This window comes from Rhinolophus hipposideros (genome assembly GCF_964194185.1).
Source record: "Rhinolophus hipposideros genome assembly, chromosome: 26".
Classification (NCBI taxonomy): Eukaryota; Metazoa; Chordata; class Mammalia; order Chiroptera; family Rhinolophidae; genus Rhinolophus; species Rhinolophus hipposideros.
The window spans coordinates 19,338,620-19,364,603 of record NC_138072.1 but is presented as its reverse complement, the minus strand read 5'-3'; the positions used below and the strand labels follow the sequence as shown (position 1 = coordinate 19,364,603).

The following is a 25,984-nucleotide window of genomic DNA, read 5'->3' as shown; positions in this document are numbered from 1 at the left end:
AGAGGGTAGATTTGAGGGATAATAATAATACACAGCAGAAATTTCTTGGTGATCAAATGGACATAGAAGTGATGGATAGGTGTCCAGATGTCAAGTGAGCGGCGGTGTTTGTCACTGGGACTGAGGATGTAAACATAGGAAAAGATTTGAATAACTGGCCATACAGGTTCAGTTATTCCCAGTGAGCAGGTGGATATATGTGTTAGACGTGGCAAAGAGGTCTGAGATGGAGGCTTGGACATCTGATAAGCAACGTGATTTTTGAGTGGATGTGAATGCCTAGGGAAGGTGAGAAAAATAGAAAAATAGAGGTCTGAGATGGAGGCTTGGACATCTGATAAGCAACGTGATTTTTGAGTGGATGTGAATGCCTAGGGAAGGTGAGAAAAATAGATCCAGGGATAGAATTCTGAAGGAGAATGACATTTATAGAATGGACAGAGGAAGAGAAGCCCCCACGGGAGTTAGTCGTTAGATAGTTAGGAAGAAAACCAAGAGAGGCTGTTACAATGGAAGCCAGAATCAAGAGTTTCAGGCAATGATTATATTTGTACGTGTACCTGAATGGAACATTTTTGGGGGGATCGGCATGGGCAAAAATCAATTTTCTGAGCTTCTAACCTTTAAGAAGTGAGGAAGTAGAAAGGCACAACTCTGCAACAATTTTAAAAGTTATTGCGGACAACTACAACTGATGCATAATTGTTTGACTTCACTTTCATCAAAGTCACAATAATTTAGCCTATCTCTAATTTATGCCACCATATGTGATGATTTTATTATTGTGCATGTGTTCTAAAGAAGACTAATTGGTTATCTCCAGATATTGAGCATTTATTTGTAGTTTTTGTTAAATTTTATTTTGTGCCGCTATATTTTTTTAGGTAGCAGAAAACAGAAGGTAAGAAAGATGAAATAAATGAGATCCCAAGGGCACATCATGCTTTGCTATTTCTCAAAACTCAGCACACTCCTTTTAATTTTCCCTCTTCGTTTTGAACCCAAGTTGCACTTCAGACAAAGTGTGCATAAGAAAATGGTGTTACTGAGCTATAAAAGACCTTGCATATAGTAGATTGCCTTTGTATGTGTGTGCACGTGTTGAGGTTGCTGGGAAGGAAACAGGAGCCTAGCTCTTTGTCGTTGGCCTTCCCAGCCCTTTTCACTCATATGATGTATTTTGATAAGGGTATAACTTAAAACTTAAGCATAACTGTTTTATTTTTGGTTGAATGGCAATTTTTTTAAAAAAAGAGGTATTTTTCTATGTTATTAAAAAAAAAATAAAGTCTCTATTGTGATTTTACGAGTAAGAAATGGTTAATAAGATTTCCATTAGCCTCACTCTCCATCCCTTTACCCTCTTTCCCCAAACGTTTCTTCCTTAAACGAAGCGTAGTAAATTATAGCTGAAAAGATCCAAGATGGAAATGCATAAATCTGTAACCGCATGCATATAATTAAAAGGGTGTTGAAACCCCAAATCTTATATATAACCTTTAGTACTGGTAATTCTATGCTTGAGAATGAAAAGATGGTGAAAGCAGTGGATATTAACTGTACCAAAGTCTGAGAAGTCTGCTAGAAGTACTTTTTATCAGAAATAGTACCCTTGGTGCTCTGTAAGGAGTGCTCCATATTCAGAGTGAGCTTATTTGGTGTTTTATTTTTTTCCTTTTCTGAAAATATAGTGATAACTTTTTTTAAGTGATGATGCACGTATATAATGAATGTTTTTGTTTGAAGTACTCTTTCATTGACCATTTAGAGTTAAAAATGAAACATAAAAAGTTATTTGCTTAAATAACTTTTTACTTGTTATCAGTATAAAAACAATATTAGGCATTAGCAAAGAGTGAGCCAGAGCCCTTTTATACCCTATGTGATTTTAGTTTTATAACACTTTAGGAGCAGCCATTGGTGTCACCTTTTACAAAAGGCTCAGAGAATTCACTACTTGACTAAAATCGTAACAGATGGCAAAGTCATGCTGGCAACAAGGCTTTTTATAAGAGGCTGGAGAAATACTTTATTTGAATTTAAATCTTGTTATAATATAGTTAGGGATTCCAAGAGGTAGTGAATAAGGCAATTGTGTAATGTCAGGTGATTGAAACCATAATGCAGATGAAACTGTGTGAGTCAGTTAAACTCAAAGGTCCCCAATATCAGAACTGGAAAATGGGAACACTTCTCTATTCATGCAGTATGTGGTCAGACAATGAAATTTGCGAACTCATCCTAGAAAAAGTGCTGCATACCTCAATGTCGAAGATCACTACGGTCACCTTTGAAGTACTCCCTTTGGGAAGCTATGCACTGACGCCAGCGCCTAGTCCACCCTTCATAGCAAATTTGGAACTCGTTTTTCTGGAATGGCCATCAGAACTGTTGTCCTACCGTGTTTCCCCGAAAATAAGACCTAGACAGACTATCAGCTCTAATGCATCATTTAAAGCAAAAATTAACATAAGACCCGGTATTATATTATATTATATTATATTATATTATATTATATTATATTATATTATATTATATTATATTATATTATATTACATTATATTACATTATATTATAGTAAAATAAGATGGGGTCTTATGTTAATTTTTGCTCCAAAAGACACGTTAGAGCTGATAGTCCGACTAGGTTTTATTTTATTTTAGACAGACTATCAGCTCTAATGCATCATTTAAAGCAAAAATTAACATAAGACCCAGTATTATATTATATTATATTACATTATATTGCATTATATTATAGTAAAATAAGATGGGGTCTTATATTAATTTTTGCTCCAAAAGACACATTAGAGCTGATAGTCCGACTAGGTTTTATTTTCGGAGAAACACGGTATTACCCTCATAATCCTGAATGTCATCAAAGTATCTTCCTTTCAATATTTCCTTTATCTTTGGTTAAAGAAAGAAGTCATTGGGGGCCAGATCAGGTGAGTAGGGAGGGTGTTTCAACACAGTTATTTGTTTACTGGCTAAAAACTCCCTCACAGACAGTGCCGTGTGAGCTGGTGCATTGTCATGATGCAAGAGCCATGAATTGTTGGAGAAAAGTTCAAGTCGTCTAACTTTTTCACGCAGCCTTTTCAGTACTTCGAAATAGTAAACTTGGTTAACTGTTTGTCCAGTTGGTACAAATTCGTAATGAATAATGACTCTCATAGCAAAAAAAAAAAAAAAAAAAAAGGTTAGCAACATTATTACAACAAGTTTGTGAATGTAATTGTCAGACCTCATATACATGCTGACTCCATGCACCAGATAGACAAAGCTCTTTCCCTTGATATATCAATAAATGATGATTCCATTTGGATTTCATTGTATTCTTCCAGTCACTCCTAACATTTGAGAAGCATATATTTAAAGTGGATCTTCTGAACAAAATAGTCTATATCACCACTTCTCTTTGAGAATTAAGTTTCCCATAGCCATGGTCATTCCTTCCATTACTGTTGATGAAAAATGATCAAAGAGACTCTCAGAAGTGACTGGAATTGATTATATATATGAGAGTTGCTAAAAACTGCCTCCTGCATATTTCTACTTGGATACTCCCACTGACACCTCATGCTAATCATCTCCATAAATGTCTCTCATGCTGTATCCTCTCTCAGTACCCAGTATGAATAGATTCCAAGTCAGTATTTATTTCGTAGATGAATGAATGAAGGAATGACTTTGTTAATTCAACTCAAGTTCCTCAGACCTTCTACCCCTCCTGTATTTCACATCATTGTGATATCACCCGTGTGTTTGTCTAAGATGGGCACTTTGGCCTCATTGTTTCCTTTCCAATGAATGAGTGAAAGAAATATTTAAATAATACATCTATTATAAAATTCAGATATATATACAGCAATATAAGTCTTCTAACTATTAACCAATGATGAGTCCATTTGGATTTCCACTATTTTAACCAGTTATGTTTCCTTTCTATCCTTCCAGAGATGATTTGTACATGTAAGGGTATTTATATGCATGTAGACCGTTGTATTTATGTATATTTTTCTGGTGAACACATATTCTACATGTTTTTGCCACTTTTTCATTTGTATGATGAAATATTTTACATTTGTATGTATTTTATATGTATATAACATCAAATATTTTATAAAATGAAAGATATATAATTATTTTATATGTATACGAGGTTTGACAATTAAGTTCGCAAACATCTCACTCTGTGCTTACATTGGCTGCACTGTACAAACAGCTCAGTAAGGTTTCATAACCTTGGCATATCAGTGTCTCACAGCTCTGTTCGTGTCGACGTGTGGCAGTGTCTTGCTGAGTGGCGTTCATTATTGTTATTGCGTGTTTTTGTGTGCTGTTGTGAGAATGTCTGAGCTTGAATTAGAGCAACAAACAAACATTAAATTTCTTGTTAAAGTTGGCAAGAATGGAAGTGAAATCAGGGACTTGTTAGTCCAAGTTTATGGGGATAATGTCATGAAGAAAACAGCAGCAGTATACAAATGGATTAAACATTTTACTGAGGGGAGAGAACGCATTACTAATGAAGAGATGTCAGGGTGGGCAGTAACGAGCAGAACTGACGAAAACATTGAAAAAATTTGTCAAATTGTTTGTCAAAATTGTCAGCTGACTGTGAGAAGCATAGCAGATTAAGTAAACATCAATAGAGAAAGAGTTAGGAAAATCTTAACTGAAAATATTAACTGAAAATGAGAAAGGTGTGTGCAAAAATGGTCCCCACGGAGTTTACCAATGAACAAAAGCAAAGAAGAGTGGAAGTTTGCAAAGACCTTTTTGAGAGGCAAGATGATGTTTTGGGCCATGTTATCACTGGTAATGAAACATGGGTGTACCAATAGGACCCTGAAAGAAAGCAGCAAAGTGCACAATGGAACTCAGCCAATTGTCCATGACCAAAAAAGTTCCGTCAGTCCAAATCAAGAGTCAAAACGATGTTGCTAAACTTTTTTGATATCAGAGAGATTATTTATTATGAATTTGTACCAACTGGACAAATAGTAAACCAAGTTCACTATTTGGAAGTGCTGAAAAGTCTGTGTGAAAAAGTTAGATGGAAACGACCTGAATTTTTCGCCAACAATTCATGGCTCTTGCATCACGACAATGCACCAGCTCACATGGCACTGTCTGTGAGGGAGTTTGTAGCCAGTAAATAAATAAATGTTTTGGAACACCCTCCCTGCTCACCTGATCTGGCCCCCAGTGACTTCTTTCTTTACCCGAAGATAAAGAAAATATTGAAAGGAAGACATTTCAATGACATTCAGGACATCAAGGACGCCGACAGCTCTGATGGCCACTCCAGAAAGAGTTCCAAAATTGCTTTGAAGGGTGGACTAGGCACTGGCATCGGTGCACAGCTTCCCAAGGGGAGTACTTCGAAGGTGACCATAGTGATATTCAGCAATGAGGTATGGAGCACTTTTTCTAGTTTGTGAACTTAGTCGTCAGACCTCTGTGCACCATTTTGCTTAAAGATGTGGAACCTGTTGACATTAAGTGAGTACTTACTGTATCTTTCTAATATTTAAATACATGATTATTCACACGCCTCTCTCCTCATCTTAACTTCCTCTTGAAGGGAAAAACTATATAGTATTTATCTATATATGAGCCCCTACCAAAGTTTCAAAACATACTGGACACTCAAAGTTTGGCTGAAACATTGTAACATTAAATTATGTGACTTTCCTTTCTAGGATTGGAATGCTGTAGCCTTCCTACTATAATTCAAGCATTGTTTTGGCAAGTAAAGTTAGGGGGAAAAAACACATCAGAAAAAGCTTACTGTTTTTTTTTTTTTTCCAGGTTGAAATAACAAGCAGTTTCTTGATAATCTGAATCTACTAATTAGAACTAATTGGCATTGCATTTAATATTGAAAACATTTGCATATTTTTAGTTAAAGGGTCATAGAGTTTTTTGTTTGAATGATCCTAATTTAAGTTCATCATGGAATTAATAAGAAGTAAACTTGATTTATCTTCTTCAATAACGTAGTTGTTACTTGTTAAAAAAAAAAAAACAAAACAAACAAAAAAAACGATAGAAAACAAAAGAATTGCCCTGAATGTGTCATTACTTTCACGTTACATTAATGAAAGTCCGTGAGAGATTTGCTTAGCCTATAAATGGGGTGATGTATAGGTTTTGGGTATGATTTGATATAAAAAATTAAGTGGAGTAAATCATTTTCCATTCTGAAAACAGTTCTTTTACACTGTATTTTCTACAGAATGTAAAACTCATGTGTGTACATCATGTTTTCCCATGTCTTTTTTCACTTTGAGTTGACAATGAAGATTTAGGAAGGAATTTTCCTGAGGACCACATCAGTAAGTACATCGGGCCAGGTGATAATAGCACATGGCTTACTTATATTTTCGGTTTGGCCAGAAGCCACATATAGCAAATTTCTGAAGTATACATCATTTACTATTGTGTGTGTGCTTCTTGAGTTTTTATAGCCAGCACCAATATATTATGTTTATATACACCTATATTTCTAGGGACACAAATAGCAGGCATTTTTATACACAAGTTTGAAATACCACTCAGTATTAACTAAAAGTCAGTTACAAATTATTGCAAAGGTCAAGTTGTAATTTTATACTATGTAGATATTAGCTTTCTTCCTCCCAGAAGTACTTCACACCATTTGTTTTATTGTCCTAAGGACATTTGCAGCATCAAGGAACGAATGTATCCCGGCTTAGTTTTCTCTTTTGCTATCTAAGGAAAGAAATCCGGATATTCATTTCCTGTCTGGATATGTATAAACGACCTAAATTTGCTTGACTTTGGTTCATTGTCAAAAGAAGCAGTGTGTTCGAAAACCCCAAAATCAAAGAAATATATCTGCAATTAAATGACTACTTTAAATGACCAAGAATAAAGGCACTGCATCTGCCTAACAAATATCCCATACTGGCCGCACTTAAAAGCAACTCAAATGCACATTCATAGATAATTATAAACAAAAACTAGTTAACACTTTAAATAAAAGGAAAAATAGCAAAATTATTTAGAGCCTAGACTAGTAGATGAAAGGGTTCTAAGTTGATTTCCATCTGATATTACTCAAATACAACTCTGTCTCCAATTACCTGGGAATATGTGGTATTCCCTCATGAAAGCTCAAGATCAGAAAGGGCGTCCGTTCCATGCCTCTGCTTGCTCACAGTCATTTGGAACAAGTTTAGCAGAAACATTTACCATTGCAAAAGAGTCCAGAGCCAGACAAGCTACTGCAGACACTAATCACTGGGTCAAAATAGTAACTTAGTAGGACAACAACCACCAGAACATACTTGTGGAGGCCGAGATTTGGGGGAGGAAGTATTAATGCTTTTGGAGAAGACACCGAATGCCAGTGTGCTGAAACAGAAGCATGAAAACACTGTTTTTAACCAGTGGCTATGTTTAGGGGCATGGGACCATCCATACTTAGGATCTGGGGTAGAATTGCACCTGAAAGGAGATCTTATGCCCTGACCCTAAAACAAATAAATAGATGGAAATAATCACAAACTACATAAATAAAGGCTGCCTTCTAAAAGGTTCAACCTTTAGGTTCAAAAGGTATGGTTTCAACCACAGGAAGCCTGGAATTTCGGATATCTAGCTCCTGAGATTTGCGGGGGGGAGCAAATGGAAACCCTCACTACAACAACAGTTGCAATATTCTGATTAATATCGAATACCCAGTTTGTGCAGCAATTGATCCCTGAAGTGCAGCAATTGATTGATCAGCTTCCTCAAGGTTCGTTATTTCTTCAGTTTAGGTGTTACTTCTGTTAAAGTGAGTTACTGATACTTGCTGGAGATGGTCGGTACAAAGCATTTTTTTACTTTGCCTTCTGTCTTAAAACTGCGTTGCTCTTTCCTTCCCTCTACTGGTAGTAGAGAATTGATTGTTTTATCTCACCGTCTTGATTGTCACTTGTCTCTGTTTCAAACTCTGTTTTCAGTATAGTCAATCTCAGAACATTTTCTTGGTAGTAGTTTTCAAAATCAAGGTATGAATAGTTACCCATAGTATGTATGGAATAAAAATCATATGCTTTAGAGAAGCATTGCAATCTTTTCAAAAATCATTTTATCTTTGGGATTTGGGTAGTTTCTGCCTAAATTTACAAAAAGCACTGTCATCTCCCTTGTTGCAATTTTATTTACTGCTGTGTCTGGGGTGGGGGGCGGAGAACAGTCTAAGAAACTGTTCGCTTGTGCTTATGCTACTATAAGCATTGAGAATTCTTCATGATAGCCATGTGAAAACAACAACATATACAAATTAAGTAGAATAAAAAAGAAAAGATCTTAAATATATTTCAGAGTTATTCACTGAGTTTTGTAAAGGTCTTTGAGTCTACTGTGGTATTTCCTGGCCCACAATTTCTTTATATTGTTGTAAGGAGACACCCTTGTTTTCTCAGTACATAAGCCTCATTCCGAATCCAAATTTGATCTGTAATAGAATTAAGAAGAGCATTAATGCTCCTACAATGAAAAACATTTTGCATTTTGAAAGCAACATATACCAATTCTATTTTATAGTAATCGTAATCTGAAGAAGAGTGAAAAGACAGAAAGGTTATCACCACACGCATCCATCGGTGTCTACAGGCATATCTCAGAGATACTGCAGGTTGGGTTCCAGACCATTGCAATAAAGTAAATAGGGCAGTAAAGCGAGTCACAATTTTCTTTTTGGTTTCCCAGTGCATATAAAAGTTATGTTTACACTATACTATAATCTATTAAGTGTGTAATAGCATTATGTCTTAAAAAAGCAATGTACATACCTTAATTAAAAAATTATTGATAAAAGATGCACTCCTCTGAGACTGGTGGAAAAAGGGCACCAGTAGACTCGCTCCATGTAAGGTTGCCACAAACCTTCAATTTGTACAAAATACAATACCTGTGCAGCACAAAAAAGTGAGGTGTGCCTGTACATTATTTACTCGTCATGAAAAAGGCATTGTTAACCTTGTTTTAATGATAGAATCAAGTTATCAAATCACAGGGATTATCAAAGATGTTAAAATCTGGCACAGCTTAGTGACTGTGAAGAATTCATACCCGGGTCTGCATGACTTTGAACTTCATAATTCTAGTCCCAAACAGTGGTCCTAAGGGGATCCGAAAATGAGAGGCAGAGGGGTAAGAACACCTTGCTGAGGAAGTGTAGCTTTTTCATACGAGGTGTGGGAGAGGCTGTTGTTCCCAGAGATGGGAAGCCAGGGAGTCCTTTGGGCAGAGGTGTCTGTTTGCAGTCACACAGATGCCTGTTGAAGATGGTCCAGGCGTTTTGGAAGGCTGAGACACAGAGTCTGGTGATGTATGACAACTTGAAAATCACTGCGAACCAAGTCTTGTGCCTGCTTGTCTATTTAGACTGTTTTGTTAGCTTTCCTGTAGTTTCCGTTATCATGAAGGACTAATAGGCTTCCACCCCCATTTGATACGTCAAAAAAGAAAGGAGCTATGTGCAATAAAGAATGGAGAAATTAATCTTACTTGAAGGAGAAAATGGAAATAGTTTATATCTCTTCTCATAGAGTTTGTTTAGCACATTTTAATATAATAAAGTTTACTGATAGAAGATCATAAACATGTAGAAAAGTGCTGCTAAAAGTAACACTGGCTTTTAAAACTAGTCACAAAGCTGTCGGTACCGTTAGAAACTACCTGAAAATAATTTTTATATTTCTGAAAATATAGGTCAGGGAAAAAATAATTAACAATAAAATATTTAGACATAGAAAATAACCTTATTTCCTACGTCCCCTTCAGCAAAGCCATGCTCAAAAAGCTGTGTATGTAACACAGATGGCACACAGCCTGCCAAAGTTTTTACTCGAACTGAAAAACACAGTTGGTCTAAGATTTTGGTCATTGAGCATGATTAGCTTGAGGACTTCCTAAAAGAATGGAGGAGTTTGTCTTCTTTTGTTCCTGAAGATAGCTTAGTTTTCACTAACAATTACATTTCATTTTAGTTTAGGAGATTTCATCTTAACTAATTGGAGAAACCAAATTCCACATTTGTCACTAAGTTAACATCAGAAGTGTGTTTATTACAGTTGAGATGAACAGTGTTGATGGTGTGTTTATCAAGTATTATGTTGGAAAATGATATCTCATTCTTCTCAGAGAACTGAATTGCACCCCAACTTTTCACAGAGATTTTATTTCTAAGATTGCCAGACAAAGGAAAATCTGTTCAGCTCCTTGAGTTGTTGATTCTATGTCACTTTCTTTGATCTCTCACTTGACTATTTATCAAAGTTGATTACAGTTTGACTACATAAATCCCCTTAGCTTCAAAATCATGTAAAAATATGGATAATAGAACATTTTAAAGCATTCTTTGTAATTCCAGTTTGGTTTTATGATTATAACGTGGCTATTAGATGAGGGGAAAGGGTCTGATTTTATGTTTTGTTCCTTCGGTAAAAATCAATCTTCTGCCACTTTAGATTAAAGTGTTTTTTTCAGCCAAACTTGCTCACTCAGTGAAGCAAGAGCTGTTTTATTACACATCAAAAGGAACCATTATGAACAAGTGAAACTCATTTCATTCCACGGTCCACAATTTAGGCGCTTATGCTTTTTGAAAAGGTCTAAGAATATGCGTTCTTTATCTGCGTATAATGTTGAACCACAATAAAATAGCAATTGATGTATTCAGTTAAACATAATTATGTATTATATTGCTTTAAGAATTGCCAGAGCTTGAAGTGCAACATTTTTAAAGGACATTTATCTAGTCCTTGCTAATTATTGGCGACACTATACTGAATATTTATATGTGTTAGCAGATTAATCTGTTTACCTAATATTATATAGTTAATTTTAGTGGCACAGTCAGGAATAGAACATAGATCTCTGGTATTTCATTCTAGTTTTAAATTTCATAAACTATGTACTTGATTCTTCTAAAGTAGTCGATAAATTTTCTTCCAATCTGAGTCTTAATTTCTGCATTTTACAAAAGAAAAAAAAAAGCTGCAAGGACAGTTGGAAGAATGTCCTTTCTAAAAATGATATGAATTGTGGTGCTTTGTTGTTTTCCCTTAAACAAACTTTATGTGGCTCTAGAATTGCTTCTGGAAGCAAACCATCTTTATGTACGGCATCCCAGAGCAGATTGTATAAGACAATATGTTCATGTTGGAACCTTTTCAAAGTAAAATCATGGAACATGTTTTCTAGTTTCTAATATGGCTCTTGATTGCCCTGTAAATTTATGTAAACAATCGGAAGTACAAAAAGAAAAAGGGGGAAAAAACCCCTTCTGTTGCCAGCTCAAATGATCTCTTTTAAATTCTTACAATTCTGGCAAAGAGTGACAGCATGACACTCTATTGTGGGTTTGCAGATACTGTACAGACCTTCAAACAAACGCTGTCTCAAGGTTGTAAAACATTAACCAGCCCAAGCTGAACTATTGTGTTTTAAGTAGTGATAGAGACACTTTGACAATTCCCAAGTAACCATGGTTTTGATTTTGTGCAGAGTTCCAATTTTTTATAATAATTTGCTCTGCTCCACTTTGTCTTCTAATTTCTCCAAATGGCCACAAGTATGACCCAAAGGGGAATGATTATAAAAAGACAACTTCTTTCACTAGTCCCAGCTTATTATTATTATTATTGTTATTATTATTATTGTTGTTGTTATTATTATTTACTTTTTGTTCTGTAGCTCAAGTGATTTTCAAGATGCATCACAAACCATTAGGGAAGCATGAAATCAATTTAGGGACTTACAATTAACATTTTAAAATCTAATAGACTAAAAGTAGAAAGCATTGCATGAAGTAAGAGTATTTTTGAAACTTTTCTTGTCAAAAATATTTCTGTGTATGTGTGTGTATGTAGAATAATATGTAAATTCCTAGAATTCTTACAGATCAAAAATGCGAAAGTCACTGCCATACTTATTTTATGTAATGGAGTTCCTATGTTATTTAAAAATTTTTGAAAACAATGATGTAATCTCTTTCCCAGATTTGGTCTTTGGGTTTGTGTCAGGGTACTATTTTTAATTTTTAGACAAAAATGATAATGATGGCAAATAAATGGGTACATGATTACCTCCTCACTTTCAATTACTAGAAAATGTTGATTAGTGCTTTATCTTGCACCTCTAGAAAAATCTCTGATCTGTTCCACCATATGGTATAGTTGGAGAGCAGTAGTGAACAAAGTCACGTACCATTTCTGTTTTGTTTTTTTGACTTGGCTTTTGTGTCTTTGCTTGAAAGAATTATTTTCAACTAGTTATCAGCATGTAATTTTTGACAAACACAATAGATGTGAATATGAAATTAGCTAGTATTTTGTTTTCTCAGGTTACTGTGACTGACTTAAAGAAGTTACTTAGAAAAAAATAAATTACCTATACTCTAAGAATTTTAATTTATTATGTAACATTTTATCTATGTCAACATAATAATATTAACTTAATGAAAATTAAATATAATCTATTCAATTATATCTATTCACAGATTTGAAATAAGCTTCAGGTTGGAGTACATTAAAATTAATAATAATGAATTAAAATATATTTCATATTATTTGGATCATATTTGCTTGAGTTAGTATAACTATCCTTTACTTTTCTTGCATTTTCAGCTAAAGTTGACCAAGAGGCAGAAGAAAACTCACTGACAGAGACTCATAAATGGTGAGAAATTAAGTGCTTTCCTTTAATATTTCTTCTCAGAATAGTCTTATAGAGTGCTTAGTATGTTTCATCTCAAGAACCAGTCATTAACTCAATTTTTATTTTCAAGCATGAAAGAGAAAAAGCTACTGTAGTAATGTACTTTAATTCCACATTGATTTTCTGTATTTTATTTTTATGAGTCTGAATGATGTATAACCCTGTTAAGTATCAATTATTGTGAATAGCTTAGCACCTTCACATTTGAAAGGGATTTAGGACTGTGGAAATAGAGGAAAAAGGAAGATAGCCAGATCTGTTTGGAGAAAAAAGGTGAAGAGTTTGGTTATAGGACACGAGTGCATTTTCACATTCAAAAGTAGAGTCCAGGGAGGAAGTCATGAGCTTCCCTTGCGTATACCTTCACTTCTGGAATGGAGATTTGCAGTCACGGGTGAGCGTAGAAAAGTATCTCATAAATCTCCCTGCCTCTCTGCCCCAATTTTGTCCTCTTCTTCTTTCTGTCTGTTTTAGTTGGGGTTCACCAGAAAACAGAACCAATAGAATGTATGTGTATGTATACATATGACTGAGTGTGTGTGTGTGTGTGTGTGTGTGTGTGTGTGTATGTGTGTGTATACAGAGAGAGAGAGATGTTGATTGTAAGGAATTGGCTCATGGAAGGCTGGAAATTATGGCAGGAGTTGATATTACAAGTTTGAGTCTGAAAGCATTTTTGAGACAGAATTCCTTACTACTCAGGGAACCAGTCTTTTTTCTTAACCCTTTTGACGCAATGGTTGGATATATCCGAATGAATATTTCCATCTCCTGACAGCAGATGGAAACTTCCAGAAAGGAAGTTTAGGACAGCAGATGTACATTTTCCTATATTTTTGTGGTTTTCAAGAATGAATAACAATAGGAAACTTTTATACATAAAAATAATGTTGTTTATGTACAAAGCAGCTCAAATTGTTATTATTAAATACCTAAAATAGTCAAAATATCAACGTTTTGTCACATTTTGGAAAAAATGCCTTGAAATCAATGCAGTGAAAGAGTTAAGGTCCTCAACAGATTGGACATGGCCCCCCAACATTATAGAGAGTAATCTGCTTTTCTGAAAGTCTTCTGATTTAAATGTCAATTCCATCTAAAAATACCTTCACAACATCTAAACGGGTTACCATAGCCTAGCCAAGTTAACACATCAAATTAACCATCGCTCTCTAAAGAAATCTGAGTACTCTCAAAATAAAATTTTGCCATTACTTTATTAGGCCAGAATCTGTGAACAGCTGTCTCATCTTTTGTAGTGGTTGATTTGGTACAATATTGTGCTCAGCAGATTGGTAAAATAATCGGCCCGTTTCTATGAAAAGCAAAAATGGGTCAAGACCTTAAATTAACAGCAAACAGAAATTTCAGTTGGTTGCATGAAAGAAATATTGGCTAATAACAAAACTGTTGGTAAAAGAGTAACTTTTTGTAATTAAACAATGAATGCTGAAATTCCAAAATAAAACTCAGAATAATGGGTCAGATAAAACATTTCCTCAGAGTAATGAGTGTCTAGACCATTTTCTCAGTGGTGCTGCATGACTTGGGCAACAATCACTGGTCACTGTGTGTGGGGACATGGTGTCACCCAGGGGCTTTTTAGTCTGAATTCTGCCCCTCATGTGCCATAGCTCTGTGGTTTTGGACAAATACCCTAACCTGAATATAACTTTGTAGATGAGAATTAAATACTTCGTACCTAGTTAGTAATCAATAGATGTTAATTGTTATATTATTTTTACATGATCATCGTAATCAGAAATTACAAAATATTTGGTGGTAAAAGTAGAAACCAGAGTCAGATTTGGGGCTCAGGCCATGTATTTATTTGTTCGTTTCATGTTCCTTGCTGTTTCCATGGAGTATGGTATGGGGAAGGCTGCCATGGTGAGGAAGCATGGATTTTAGTATCAGGTCTACATTTCTGCAACTGCACCAAATTGCTGGCACAGTTTCTCCAAGGATTCACCATAACTTTTGAATCAGTGTCCTTATCTCTAAAATAAGAGAACAAATACCCACATTGTTAGTAGGGGGAGATAAGTTCACAATAATTAAATAATTTGTTAAATATATATGCATATACGTACATATATATATAACACCTGCCTTATAAAGGTTTTTCAAAATCTCCTTCTCTTGTAATTACCAAAATACTTGAGCTTAGGGAACTGCCTTCCAAAATGAACTCTCTTCCCAACAAACAACCATTTAACTGGAGACAATGATATACAGCAATCATTTAACATTTCTAGAAAGTGTTCTAAGGACATTCAGGAAATGGAGAGTCATTCATCCAAGAAAATGTACAAAATCTTGGTAAGAACCACGAGAATCTGTGGCATTCAACCCATTCTTTCCGACTCTGGCTTATAGAACTAGTCCAGGGATCTAGTCCAATCAGGTGCCTTCTCCTACGCTTCCAGGCTGAGGCGCTCATTTCACCCTGGGTCAGAGGGCTGCCAGCATTGCTCACCACTCCAGCTGCAGCTTATTGCAGAAGTTCTAGACGAATGATGTAGAGAGGACGTGTTTCTTTCTCCACCCAGCTCCTACTTGTAGGGTGGAAGCTCTCCCCCAGCTGACTGTTAGGGCAGGTCCTACACCAGGAAAGGCAAGCCAAGAAGCCTAGGGTCTACGCACCTCAACTCCTGCCTGTTGAGCAGGAGTTCTACTCTGGGGCAAATGCCCCACTTTTCCACCTCTAGCTTCAAACCTTGTGCAGCAGGGCCACAGAAATCCTGCCTAGAGGTCTGCAGATTTATCTGAAGGGACAGAGTACTGCCAGCTCCGGGATACAAGCAGCAATAGCAAACCGGTCGGTTGGAAATGTAACAGAGGGAACTAGGGAGGAGACAGCCAGGAAGGACCCTGCTGGGATCACATCCACACTGGGGGTTGGGAAGGTTGTGCATAAGTCAGCTAGGCTGCACTCATGAGTGATCCCACTAGCATGGAGCAGGTTCAGAAACATTCCCCAAGCTGCATGCAGATCCATCAGCAAACGGTAGAGACCTCTCTGGCCTTGAGGCCTTCAGCACAACCTCTGACATTAAGCTATTGTGACTCAGGGGGGAAGCTCCTAGGAAGCTAGACTTGAAAGCAAAATGGCATATATTCCTGGCTGTCTGGAGGATTGTGCCTACCTGCAGTCTATCTGATAGCCACAGGATGAGTGTACCAGTATCAGCTAAACACACTGCTTCTGCTAGGACTTCGTACTCAAGCAGGCAGAAGCATTTATTTTTGACATGCTGAGGGCTTTCACTCTGCCAGGCTGGCAGGCTCCTCTCAGGCAGGTGGGGGATTTGACCCACATTCTAGAGTCTTAGGTCTCCTTCCCAGCTATGAGTCCTTAGCCATTGAAATCACCCCATTCCCAGCAGTAGATCTCCAGATGATCTCTCTACCTGTGTAAACTTCTTTGGAACCCAAAGCCCCAGGCTTTTATGGAGTTCCTCCTCTTTGTGCTTGAATTGGTCAAAATCCCTCTACCCACCCCAGCCACCTCCAAACAGAAACAGATTTAGGGTCAAACGCACACACTCTCACTCTCTATTTGATGTCTAAATATTTTAAGTTGTCTTCACAAGGCCCTGGGGGAGAGGAGAGCCAAGGATATGTATTCAGGCACATATATTCTCAGTCTTCCATTCCTCTTATTTTTACTTTATTATAAGTTATTGTGATGTTCACTGTTAATGTATTGTTAAGCCAGCTGAAATCCATTTTAGAGGTAAGATGGTGTATAAACAAACTGATTCTACTTGGTCTACATGTTTAAAAACAAAGCTGACCATCCTCATTTTTCAGCTTTCCATTAGCCCTTTGACCTTGAGGTGGGAAATACACATTGAAAGCATCCTAATCAAAGGAATTTTCTTGTGAGGTACATTTTTTTTTATCTCACTAATACTATTGCAACCCAAGACATTTTAGTTTTATAGAGATCCAGGGACAAATTGGTGACAAATGTGTGTGCTTTAATTTTTAGAACTGGTCGAGAGTCATTTACAAATAATTGTGATAGCTCCGTTGGGCTATTAATGTATTGAGGATCGTACAGTGACTGGACAGCCTTTTCTTTACCAACAGAGACCTCATCCTTCCTTCCATCTTCTAAGGTTGTAGGAATGTATTACTTTGTTCTTTGCAATATGCAGTTTCCTTAAGGATGGCTAGTGAGAGGCCTTACTAGAAAAGCATACTCCTGTGAAAATGTTTTGTAAATGGCACAAACTCACGTCATCACCTTTCTTTGAAAGGAATGATGCTCATTTGTCTTTACGTTTTAAGTACTTGAAGGGAAGGAAGGAAGGAAGGAAGGAGGGAGGAGAGAGAGAGAGAGAGAGAGAGAGAGCGAGCGCGCGTGAGCCTAGGCTTTTAGTCCATTTAAAATGGATAAGCACTTTTATCAAGAAGTTAATTAGAATTCTTTTCGATAGTAGAATATGATGTGTTTTTCGTATTATCTTATGATTTCGTGACTAAACATATTCAAAAGTAACAATGGTTAGTATATTTTTAAAAATCAAATCAGGCCTTTTTTCATATTCCATTTGATAGCATAATATTTTTATGTGTTAATTTTGTCTGTTTATTCATGCATTTTTGCTATTAATCTCAGAAGTGGGACTTTGAGCTCCTGTTTCACCTAAACAAAAATATATAGCTTTTGGATAAATAGTTTAACTGAACTCTTTAATTCTCCCAGAAAGTGAGATGACTGAGCAGATGAGTCTTGAACCAAACCCAAACCCAATACAAATTGGATGAACATATTCTCATCTTCAGATGATTTCATTGGGCAAGCCAAACTATCATATTGTATTACAAGACAGATTTCAGTGAGATCTTGTTAAGATTGGCTGTATCCCACTGAATATGTTTATTTCAGCTTCTGCTCTTCTTTTATTCTTAATTAGCATACATGGTTTTCACAATTGTGGAAAACTATCATCAGACCAAATATGATTGTTTTCATTTTCCCACAGAATTACTCAGTGTCTGTGTCAGCTCACAGGCAGAGAATGTAGAAATTTTAGATTCGGCTAATAAATGGCCATTCTTTTATATCTAAATTTAAAGAAGAATAACAGGACGGGGCATTATACAATTGACTTCTGACACTCAGAAGTTCTTGTTTATAAATTGTGGCTAACTTCATGTTTTTCTTAGAATGTCTTCTATTCTTTAAATTCCACAGGTAAAAACCACATTGTGCAGTGAAACTGACCTTTGACATAGAAAAAGAACAAATTTGATTTTGGCATCAATAAAGCATATAGAAATGACCAAAAGTAAAATTTGAATTATCTAATGTAATCGTTTCAGTGTAAGTTACCTTGTCAGTTAATTTAGGTGGTGTTCTAGGTAAAGTACATCAGGCTGAGAAAGGTATAATTAACTTGATTCATTATCTGTGAGTAATAGAAAACAAAGTAATTTGTACCCTTTCTATTATTTTAAAAGAACTTTCATTTTTCTAGGAAGTTTGTGACTTTTCCTACTGATGAAAATATTGGTTAAGAGGTCTTTGTTATTTTTCAGCAGGGTATATGTGCTTCTGAAATTTTTCCATAAAACTTTTTTTAAAACATGTTTCAAAAATGGAAGTCTTTTTAAAAAAAAAATTTTTCCAGGAGCTAAAAACAACTAAAATATTAGAATGTAACTCATGAAACTCAACAACAAAAAAACAAACAACCCAATTGAAAAATGGGCAGAGGACCTGAAGAGACATTTCTCCAAAGAGGACTTACAAATGGCAACTAGACATATGAAAAAATGCTCAACATCGCTAATCATCAGAGAAATGCAAATAAAAACCACAATGAGATATCACTTCATCCCAGTCAGAATGGCTATCATCAACAAGACAAACAGCAACAAGTGTTGGAGAGGCTGTGGAGAAAAAGGAACCCTCATACACTGTTGGTGGGAATGCAGACTGGTGCAGCCGCTATGGAAGGCAGTGTGGAGGTTCCTCAAAAAATTACAAATAGAATTACCATATGACCCAGCAATCCCTCTCCTGGGTATCTACCCAAAAAGTTTGAAATCATTTATACATAAAGACACATGTGCTCCAATGTTCATTGCAGCTTTGTTTACGGTGACCAAGACATGGAAACAACCAAAATGTCCTTCAATAGATGAATGGATAAAGAAGTTGTGGTATATATACACAATGGAATACTATTCAGCGTTAAGGAAAGGTGATATAGGAACATTTGTGACAACATGGATGGATCTTGAGAGTATAATGCTAAGTGAAATAAGTCAGACAGAAAAAGCAAAGAACCCTATGATTTCACTGATATGTGGTATAGAAACCAAAAACAACAAAAGAACAAGACAAACAGATGAGAAACAAAAACTCATAGACACAGACAATAGTTTAGTGGTTACCAGAGGGTAAGGGGGTTGGGGCGTGGGAGATGAGGGTCAGGGGGATCAAATATATGGTGATGGAAGGAGAACTGACTCTGGGTGGTGAACACACAATGGGATTTATAGACGATGTAATACAGAATTGTACACCTGAAATTATGTAATTTCATTAACAATTGTCACCCCAATAAATTAAAACAAAACAAAAAACAAAAACAAAAAAACAAAACAAAACAAAAAAGAATGTAACTAATCTTTTAATCATAATACAATAGTAAATTTGTTGAATAGAGAAGCAATCAGCACAATCATTCTTACAGAATTAATAAATCAATGTGCTTTGTTTTGGCCTTATGATGTGATGAAGGTTTGACTGTATAGTTTTAAAATATACTTAATGTACCTCATTGTGCTAATTTTATTTTAATTCTAATGCATTAGTTCTCTTCCTCCTTCATTTAATTTAAATAACAGTAAAGGCAATTGCAAACAAGCAACAAATAGTAAAAGGCGATAAGTAGTAGTAGAAGAAAGTACATTTGTGAAAGAATTTTAAATCACACATTTAAAAAAATAAATACTATTTCTGCATGTAATATTGCTTGAGTGGTATTTTACCAAAGCCAAGATTGCATAACAAATGAGTTGAAATGGAAATTTTATCTTACATGCAAAATAAAGATAAAATAAAGGAAAGAAACAAAGGAATGTGGGTTCCAATTGTTTCATATAGTATGTAACTGTTCATTTGTCATGGAAGAGAAAATATTTAATCAGTCCTGAAATGATACACACATACTTTATCATGTTTAGTGACTTTTAGAGTGTCAGTTTGTAAAGTGTTTATCCAAGGAATGGACTTCTGGCACATGGATAAAATGAAAGTGAAATGTTTAGTTCATGATAGGCATATTTTCCAGAATCTTTCTGAGTAACTATCCGGAGATGAATAGAAAGACTACAGGTCTGTGTTTATCTGGCTTATGCTGGCAGACCAGGCAGACTCCAGCCTGGTATTAAAACCGAAGTGACATGGAATGTCTTTGCAGAACCCCCAAACAATGACATCATTCTCTTAACAATATTGATAAAGTAAAACAAAGTTGGAGTTTGTTATTTTCCAATTTGAATTTCTCAGTTAACTACTTTGAATCCCTCCTCAGAAGAATCATCATTTGGAAACCTATTGGAGGGAGGCTTCTGAGGGTCAATGGTGGAAGCTGTATTTCACACCCTTCACTTCCAGGCCATGTGGTAAATTGTAGGTACAGCACTTTTCTTTGTGCAAAGAGATTTTTCTCCTGTAGCTGCATTGCTTAAACTTTTATAAAATCCATTGACACCCTTTGCTGGCCCTTGTCAGTTATAAAAAGTATTCTGAGATGGTGGTCTCTACTGAACTTTCTTTTATTTGTTAGCTTTTGTGTATTCTGGATAGAAGGACTTCAGGACCTTTTGCTTCAGAGAGTTTGGTATGTTTCCTTTCAGTTTGGGTTGGAAATTAATTATAAAGAGAAAAAAAATACATCAAAGAATTTCTGCTCTTTTGCAAAGTTTTGTTTTAAAAATGGAAACTTTCTACTGTTATGTAGAGTCTTTCAGTGGTCCAAGGTTTTCAACATCTCCTCTCCTGCCTCCTCCCCCGAATAACATCAGTCCAACTAAGGAAGCCCAAGGTCCCACTCCTTCTCCTTGGTCAGAGCCTTCATTGGAGAAACATTTAGCATATTTGCAATGAAAACATACTTTAATCCCTCTAGTAATACTGCGGTGTAGAAATGTGCATCTATACTGATTTTTAAAGGAGTAAGAATATTATTGGCAAATAGAATCCTAGATTAGCATTAATAGATGCAAAACTAGATTTTACATGCTGCTTCTAGAAAATTGCCAAAGCTTATTATATATACCATTTAATCCACTGAAACAGTTCCCAAAATGATTGGGGATTATATTTAAACTTTATGAAAACATATCCTTACAAAATAATTCATAAAGTGTTTTTGTAGTCGTTTCATTGTTTAGCAATAACATCGTCTATCTGGGGAAATATTCATGATTGATCAAAATTCTTTGATTTGAGGATATTGAAATAAAGAGAATGAGAATATTTGACGTGGTTTTCAAAATTGGTCTAAAACCATTATGAGAAACTAGGCCAGAGTTTCTCATTGCCTTTGAGTTACTCACAGTCAAGAATCCACCAGAAAAAGAGCATAGAATGAAAAAGGCAGTAAGGAATCGGAAAATAATTTCAATAAATAGAAGAACAAGGGAACCGGAAATAGGGTATGATAAAGACATTTCATGTATATTGTTTTCCTAGGGTGTTGTAAGTGAATATCTAGTAGAGAGTATAAAATCCCATGTTCCTTTTTTATGACCAGAAACTTAGATTTTGCCCTTTTAAAATTGTTTTTTTTATTTCAAGCATTCAATGACTATTGAAAGCATGGTTGCACACTGGTAATGCAGGTACTTTGTAGTCATTTATTTAGAACTTAAAATATAGATCTGTTAAAAATAGAATCTGAAACTTGTTTCTGATATTCAAACTCTGACTCAATGTGTTGATTAACCAAAAGAAAATAAGATCAAAATATTTTGAAAGCTCCAGGTTTCTCAACTCTCTAAAGCTGAGTTGCTTTTGCTTCTCCTGAAGGCTCTCAGATCCTCCAAGGGATATCTTAGGAGAAACAATGTCTTACAGGTGAAAATACATATTTTTAAGATATATCTTAAGGACCTTTTAATTTTTGTCCTTATGAATATAAAATGTATGTCTCATTTTTTTTCAAAACTCAGGAACTTGTCTTTCTTTTTGTTTACATCCAATATGTTCCTGGTTAGATAAGGATAAATTAAGATAATTTTCCAAACCTGTCAACTTTATTTGAAATATGTGTTTTATCAACTCTGCTATTTAAGTAGCCAAGCCATGCTGTCAGAAATAGGCTCACAGTAGTTCAACCTCACTTTGAAAGCAACCTCTATAATCAGAGCATGTATTTCCATAGGACGTTTTACATTTTCATACTGGTAAAAGGGATTTTCATACATAATACCTATAAAAAAATGAGGTTCTATTTAAATAGATTATGGGAATTAAGTTCCTAATATAAATACTTGGAGGGAGGGGAGAATCTCTTCTCTGCCCTCTCTAGTAATTTGTACATGCACAGGTATTCAACATCGTAATATTTTTAAGCTTCATAAATTATCTTGCATTGCAGTATTTTAATAAAAACGCCCAGATAATAAGGAAGACAAGTAGCAAGAGGTTAAATAGGGATAAATGTCTTTATTGGTTTGCTAAATCTGCAGTCGTTAAACATTACAATGATTTAAGACAATAGCAGTTTTTCAAAATGTATTATGTAGTTCAAGGTTAAAGTGTACTAGGAATATGAGGAAATCCATATCTGGGTAAATTTTTATGTTAAAATGTTTCTATGTAAATCGCTGGCCACAGTTAATTACCCACTCTAGTACTATTTTGAAAAATAAAAAACAAATTTTAAAAGAAAGGTAAATGTTAAAATCCAGAACTTGATAGTTTATTTCAAGTATGATGTTTAGCATTCAATGCAGAATAAATTCAGTGATGTTAATTATGAGATTTATAGGACCATGAGTGAAGGATGAGCTATCCTGTCTCCTAGATAAAATAGTACATAAATTAGTGTGTGTGTGTGAGAGAGAGAAAGGCTTGCAGCTACCTGATATAAAAATCTATAGGTATAGGTGTAGAAAGGCATTTAAAAATTATTTCTTAATTCCATCAAAAAAAAAAAAAAAAGAGACATATTTAGTTTCCAGCTCAGAAGGAAAACACCATTAAGATTTTCTGTTTAGTTTCTCACTGGGTAAATCTAGCAATCCAAAATGTTGAAAGACAATGACAGGGCAGCAAAATGAAGACGTTTGACATTTTGAAATAATGAAACCAGGTCTTAGAATTCCGAAGGGGAAAATCAGCCTCAGGTTAATGAGGTTTTGCTAAAAATAAATCTAGATTTCTACCTCAGGTCATCAACCAAATAAATTACAAAAGGAATAAGGAAATACATTTCTATTATTAAAATATAAACTTTAACTAGAAGAAAATACTAAGAAATATTTATAGGGTTTGGAATGTGAAGAGGCTTTGCAAGCACATAGCGATAGAATATTTAGGTTTATTCCAATTTTTTGCTACTTATTTCTAAGTGTTTCCTTATTTGTTAGTGTTCTACTAACAAATTGCATGGGATACATAGCAGTTAAGTTAGTTTAGGAAAATTTTTCAAGTTTGTTTTTATCCTCATTTTTCCACACACGTATTGCCTCCCTAGTTCATTTCATTTTTTATTAATTTTTATTTCTCTCAGAGTTATAAATGTAGACATAGTTGAAAAAGTCAGTACCATAAGGCATCTAACAAAAAGCAACAGTCTCTTGCCCCACCCTTTCCTATTCCCTCTTACCATTTCTCTTAGCTATTTCCTCTGATATTTTCTGTCATATTTCTCAATAATGTCCTTGTACTGCTATTTCATTATTTGTTAATTTAGCCATCATCTATTAAGTTATAGTAATTGTAGATGAAATTTTAACTGGCTCTTAATCTCCATCCCACCTTTTCCTCTTCATTCTTCTAACTTTTGTATAATACCTGTAGTTAACTGTTCAGTGTTAGCTTTAATATCAGTATTTCAGTATTATTCACTGTTCTGTCAAATCGTGTGGGACATTGTTTCGTTCTTATGTATTAATAGTTTTAATTCCTTTCTTGAAGTTTAGAATTTTTTTAATTGGTTAGTTTTCTCTGAGCCTATTTTTAGTTATTCACAAATACTCCACTACACCTCCAAAAGCCTATTTTCCACATGGCCAAACATCTAGTAATCTGTGACATTTCTTTTTATTTTTCTCTTTGAGTTCTCCATCCTCTTGATCCAATCTGCATAGGTTTATTTGAGCCTGTTGCTCAGATATCATTCTGAAACTGCTGTCACAACTCTCCTTTGTTGGACATCTCTTCCTTAGATTTTGTGGGTTTGTGTTTTTTTTTTCTATTGGGCATGCCCCACTTTTTGAAAAAGGGAGTACAATCCTACAGTATGTATGTCTTAGGAAGGTTGTCTGTGAGATATTTTCAGACCTGCAAGTTCTCAAAATGTATTCTTCTATCACTCCTAATTGATAGTTTGGCTAGACACAGAATCCTAACTTAAAAATCACTTTCTCTTAAAAAAATTGAAGACATTGCTTCTTTCTAGTCTTCTAATATTCATGTTGTTTTTCAGAAGTCTCACAATGTTCTTACTGGCAGTTATTTGTGTTTGACTTGTTTTGTGTGTTTTTTTTTTTCTTGTAGAAACACTTAGGGTTCCTCTATTCTGGTGTGAAAGTACACCTCTTGGGCCTTGATGTGTGCCTTTTTAACTCTACTGGAAAATTGGCGAGTTTTTTCTGTTTGTAGTATTACGTTCTTCTGTTCTGGGGTTGGTCTAGAATGTTGCTCCAATTTCAGATGTGGGTATCCAGGATGGTGTTTCTAAAACTAAGATGGGGATAGGATGAGAAGTTTGAGGTATGTATAAGTCAAGTAGGTTGAAATGGTGAATGTTTGGTTCAGTGTTTGAGTCTAAAACTCAAGGATTTGGCTTGGCAGGTGATTGCACTTTGTATGTCATCAGTATAAATAGGTAGAAGCAGAAATCATGAGAAGGGATGAGTTCACCCAAGGAGAGGCTGTTCACAGATGATCAGTGACCTAAAACCGACCAAGACCATGAGAAATACCACATTGGAGATGCTAGTAGAGAAAAAGGAACGTATAATGCACAGAGAAGTCAATTTAAAGCAATAAGAAGAAAAATAGGAGAGTGTTGTGATAGAGGTTTAAGTAAACCAAAGGTTGCAGAAAATCCCAAGGATGATTATGATGTACATTTAAAAACAAAATATCTGTTTGTTTTCATAATGAGAAAACAATGGGTACCCTTATCAAAACTGGTTTTATTTTAATTTTACCCAATTTAGGTAATTGTCTCAGAAGCTTTGTTGCAGTAGGCTGAAGAAAGTAAAGATGTAGAAACTGAGAATAGGCTACTTTTTTCGGAAGAAAGAGAGGCTGGATGGGATATAGAGGGCGGTGTGTGTGTGTGGTCAGTGTTTTCAAGTCACTGGGTTTTTTTGTTTGTTTGTTTTTTTAAATTTATTAGGGTGACAATTGTTAGTAAAATTACATAGATTTCAGGTGTACAATTCTGTATTACATCATCTATAAATCCCATTGTGTGTTCCCCACCCAGAGTCAGTTCTCCTTCCATCACCATGTATTTGATCGCCTTTACCCTCACCTTCCACCCTCAAGTCACTTTTGATTGTTAAACCTGAAGATATAGATATATTAAGGGCCAGAACTGGAGGAATAATCTGTATTTTAGGATAGACAGTTACTAATAATAACCCCAAAGCAGAAGAAAGCTGATCTAATTGCTGGTGGTCAATGGGAGGTTTGAAGAATCATGAAAGGGGTTGAGGAACTGTAAGTGATGTCATGAATTTCAAAAAAGATATGGCTCAGTTATGGCTAAACAGTGGTTGGTAAGGGTACTGGCGGCTAAGAAATAAGGAGACTCCCTTTCCTGACTTCCTGAATTGGAGAGGGTAGGAGACAGGGATATGTATGGATTCACTGAAGAACCTTTTTGGTGACATGGTGTTGTCTAGGTAAAGCCATGCTGTTATTAAGAAAAAATAGCAACCTATTTTTTGGAGAAATAAGCTGTGGGGCCATAAATATGTCTCCCCAAACTCCAAATACTCAGGAATCCAGAGGGCTTACGAATGGG

The 25,984-nt window shown here is 35.3% G+C and overlaps 1 protein-coding gene across 1 annotated transcript in view; it reads left to right on the top strand.

Annotated features, from left to right (window-relative positions):
* FMN2 (formin 2) overlaps positions 1–25,984 on the top strand; it is a 331,841-nt gene that overhangs the window by 251,444 nt on the left and 54,413 nt on the right. Inside the window, exon 15 of the mRNA XM_081039488.1 lies at positions 12,656–12,707. Coding sequence (XP_080895614.1) covers positions 12,656–12,707 — 52 coding nt within the window. The remainder of the gene's footprint in view (positions 1–12,655; positions 12,708–25,984) is intronic.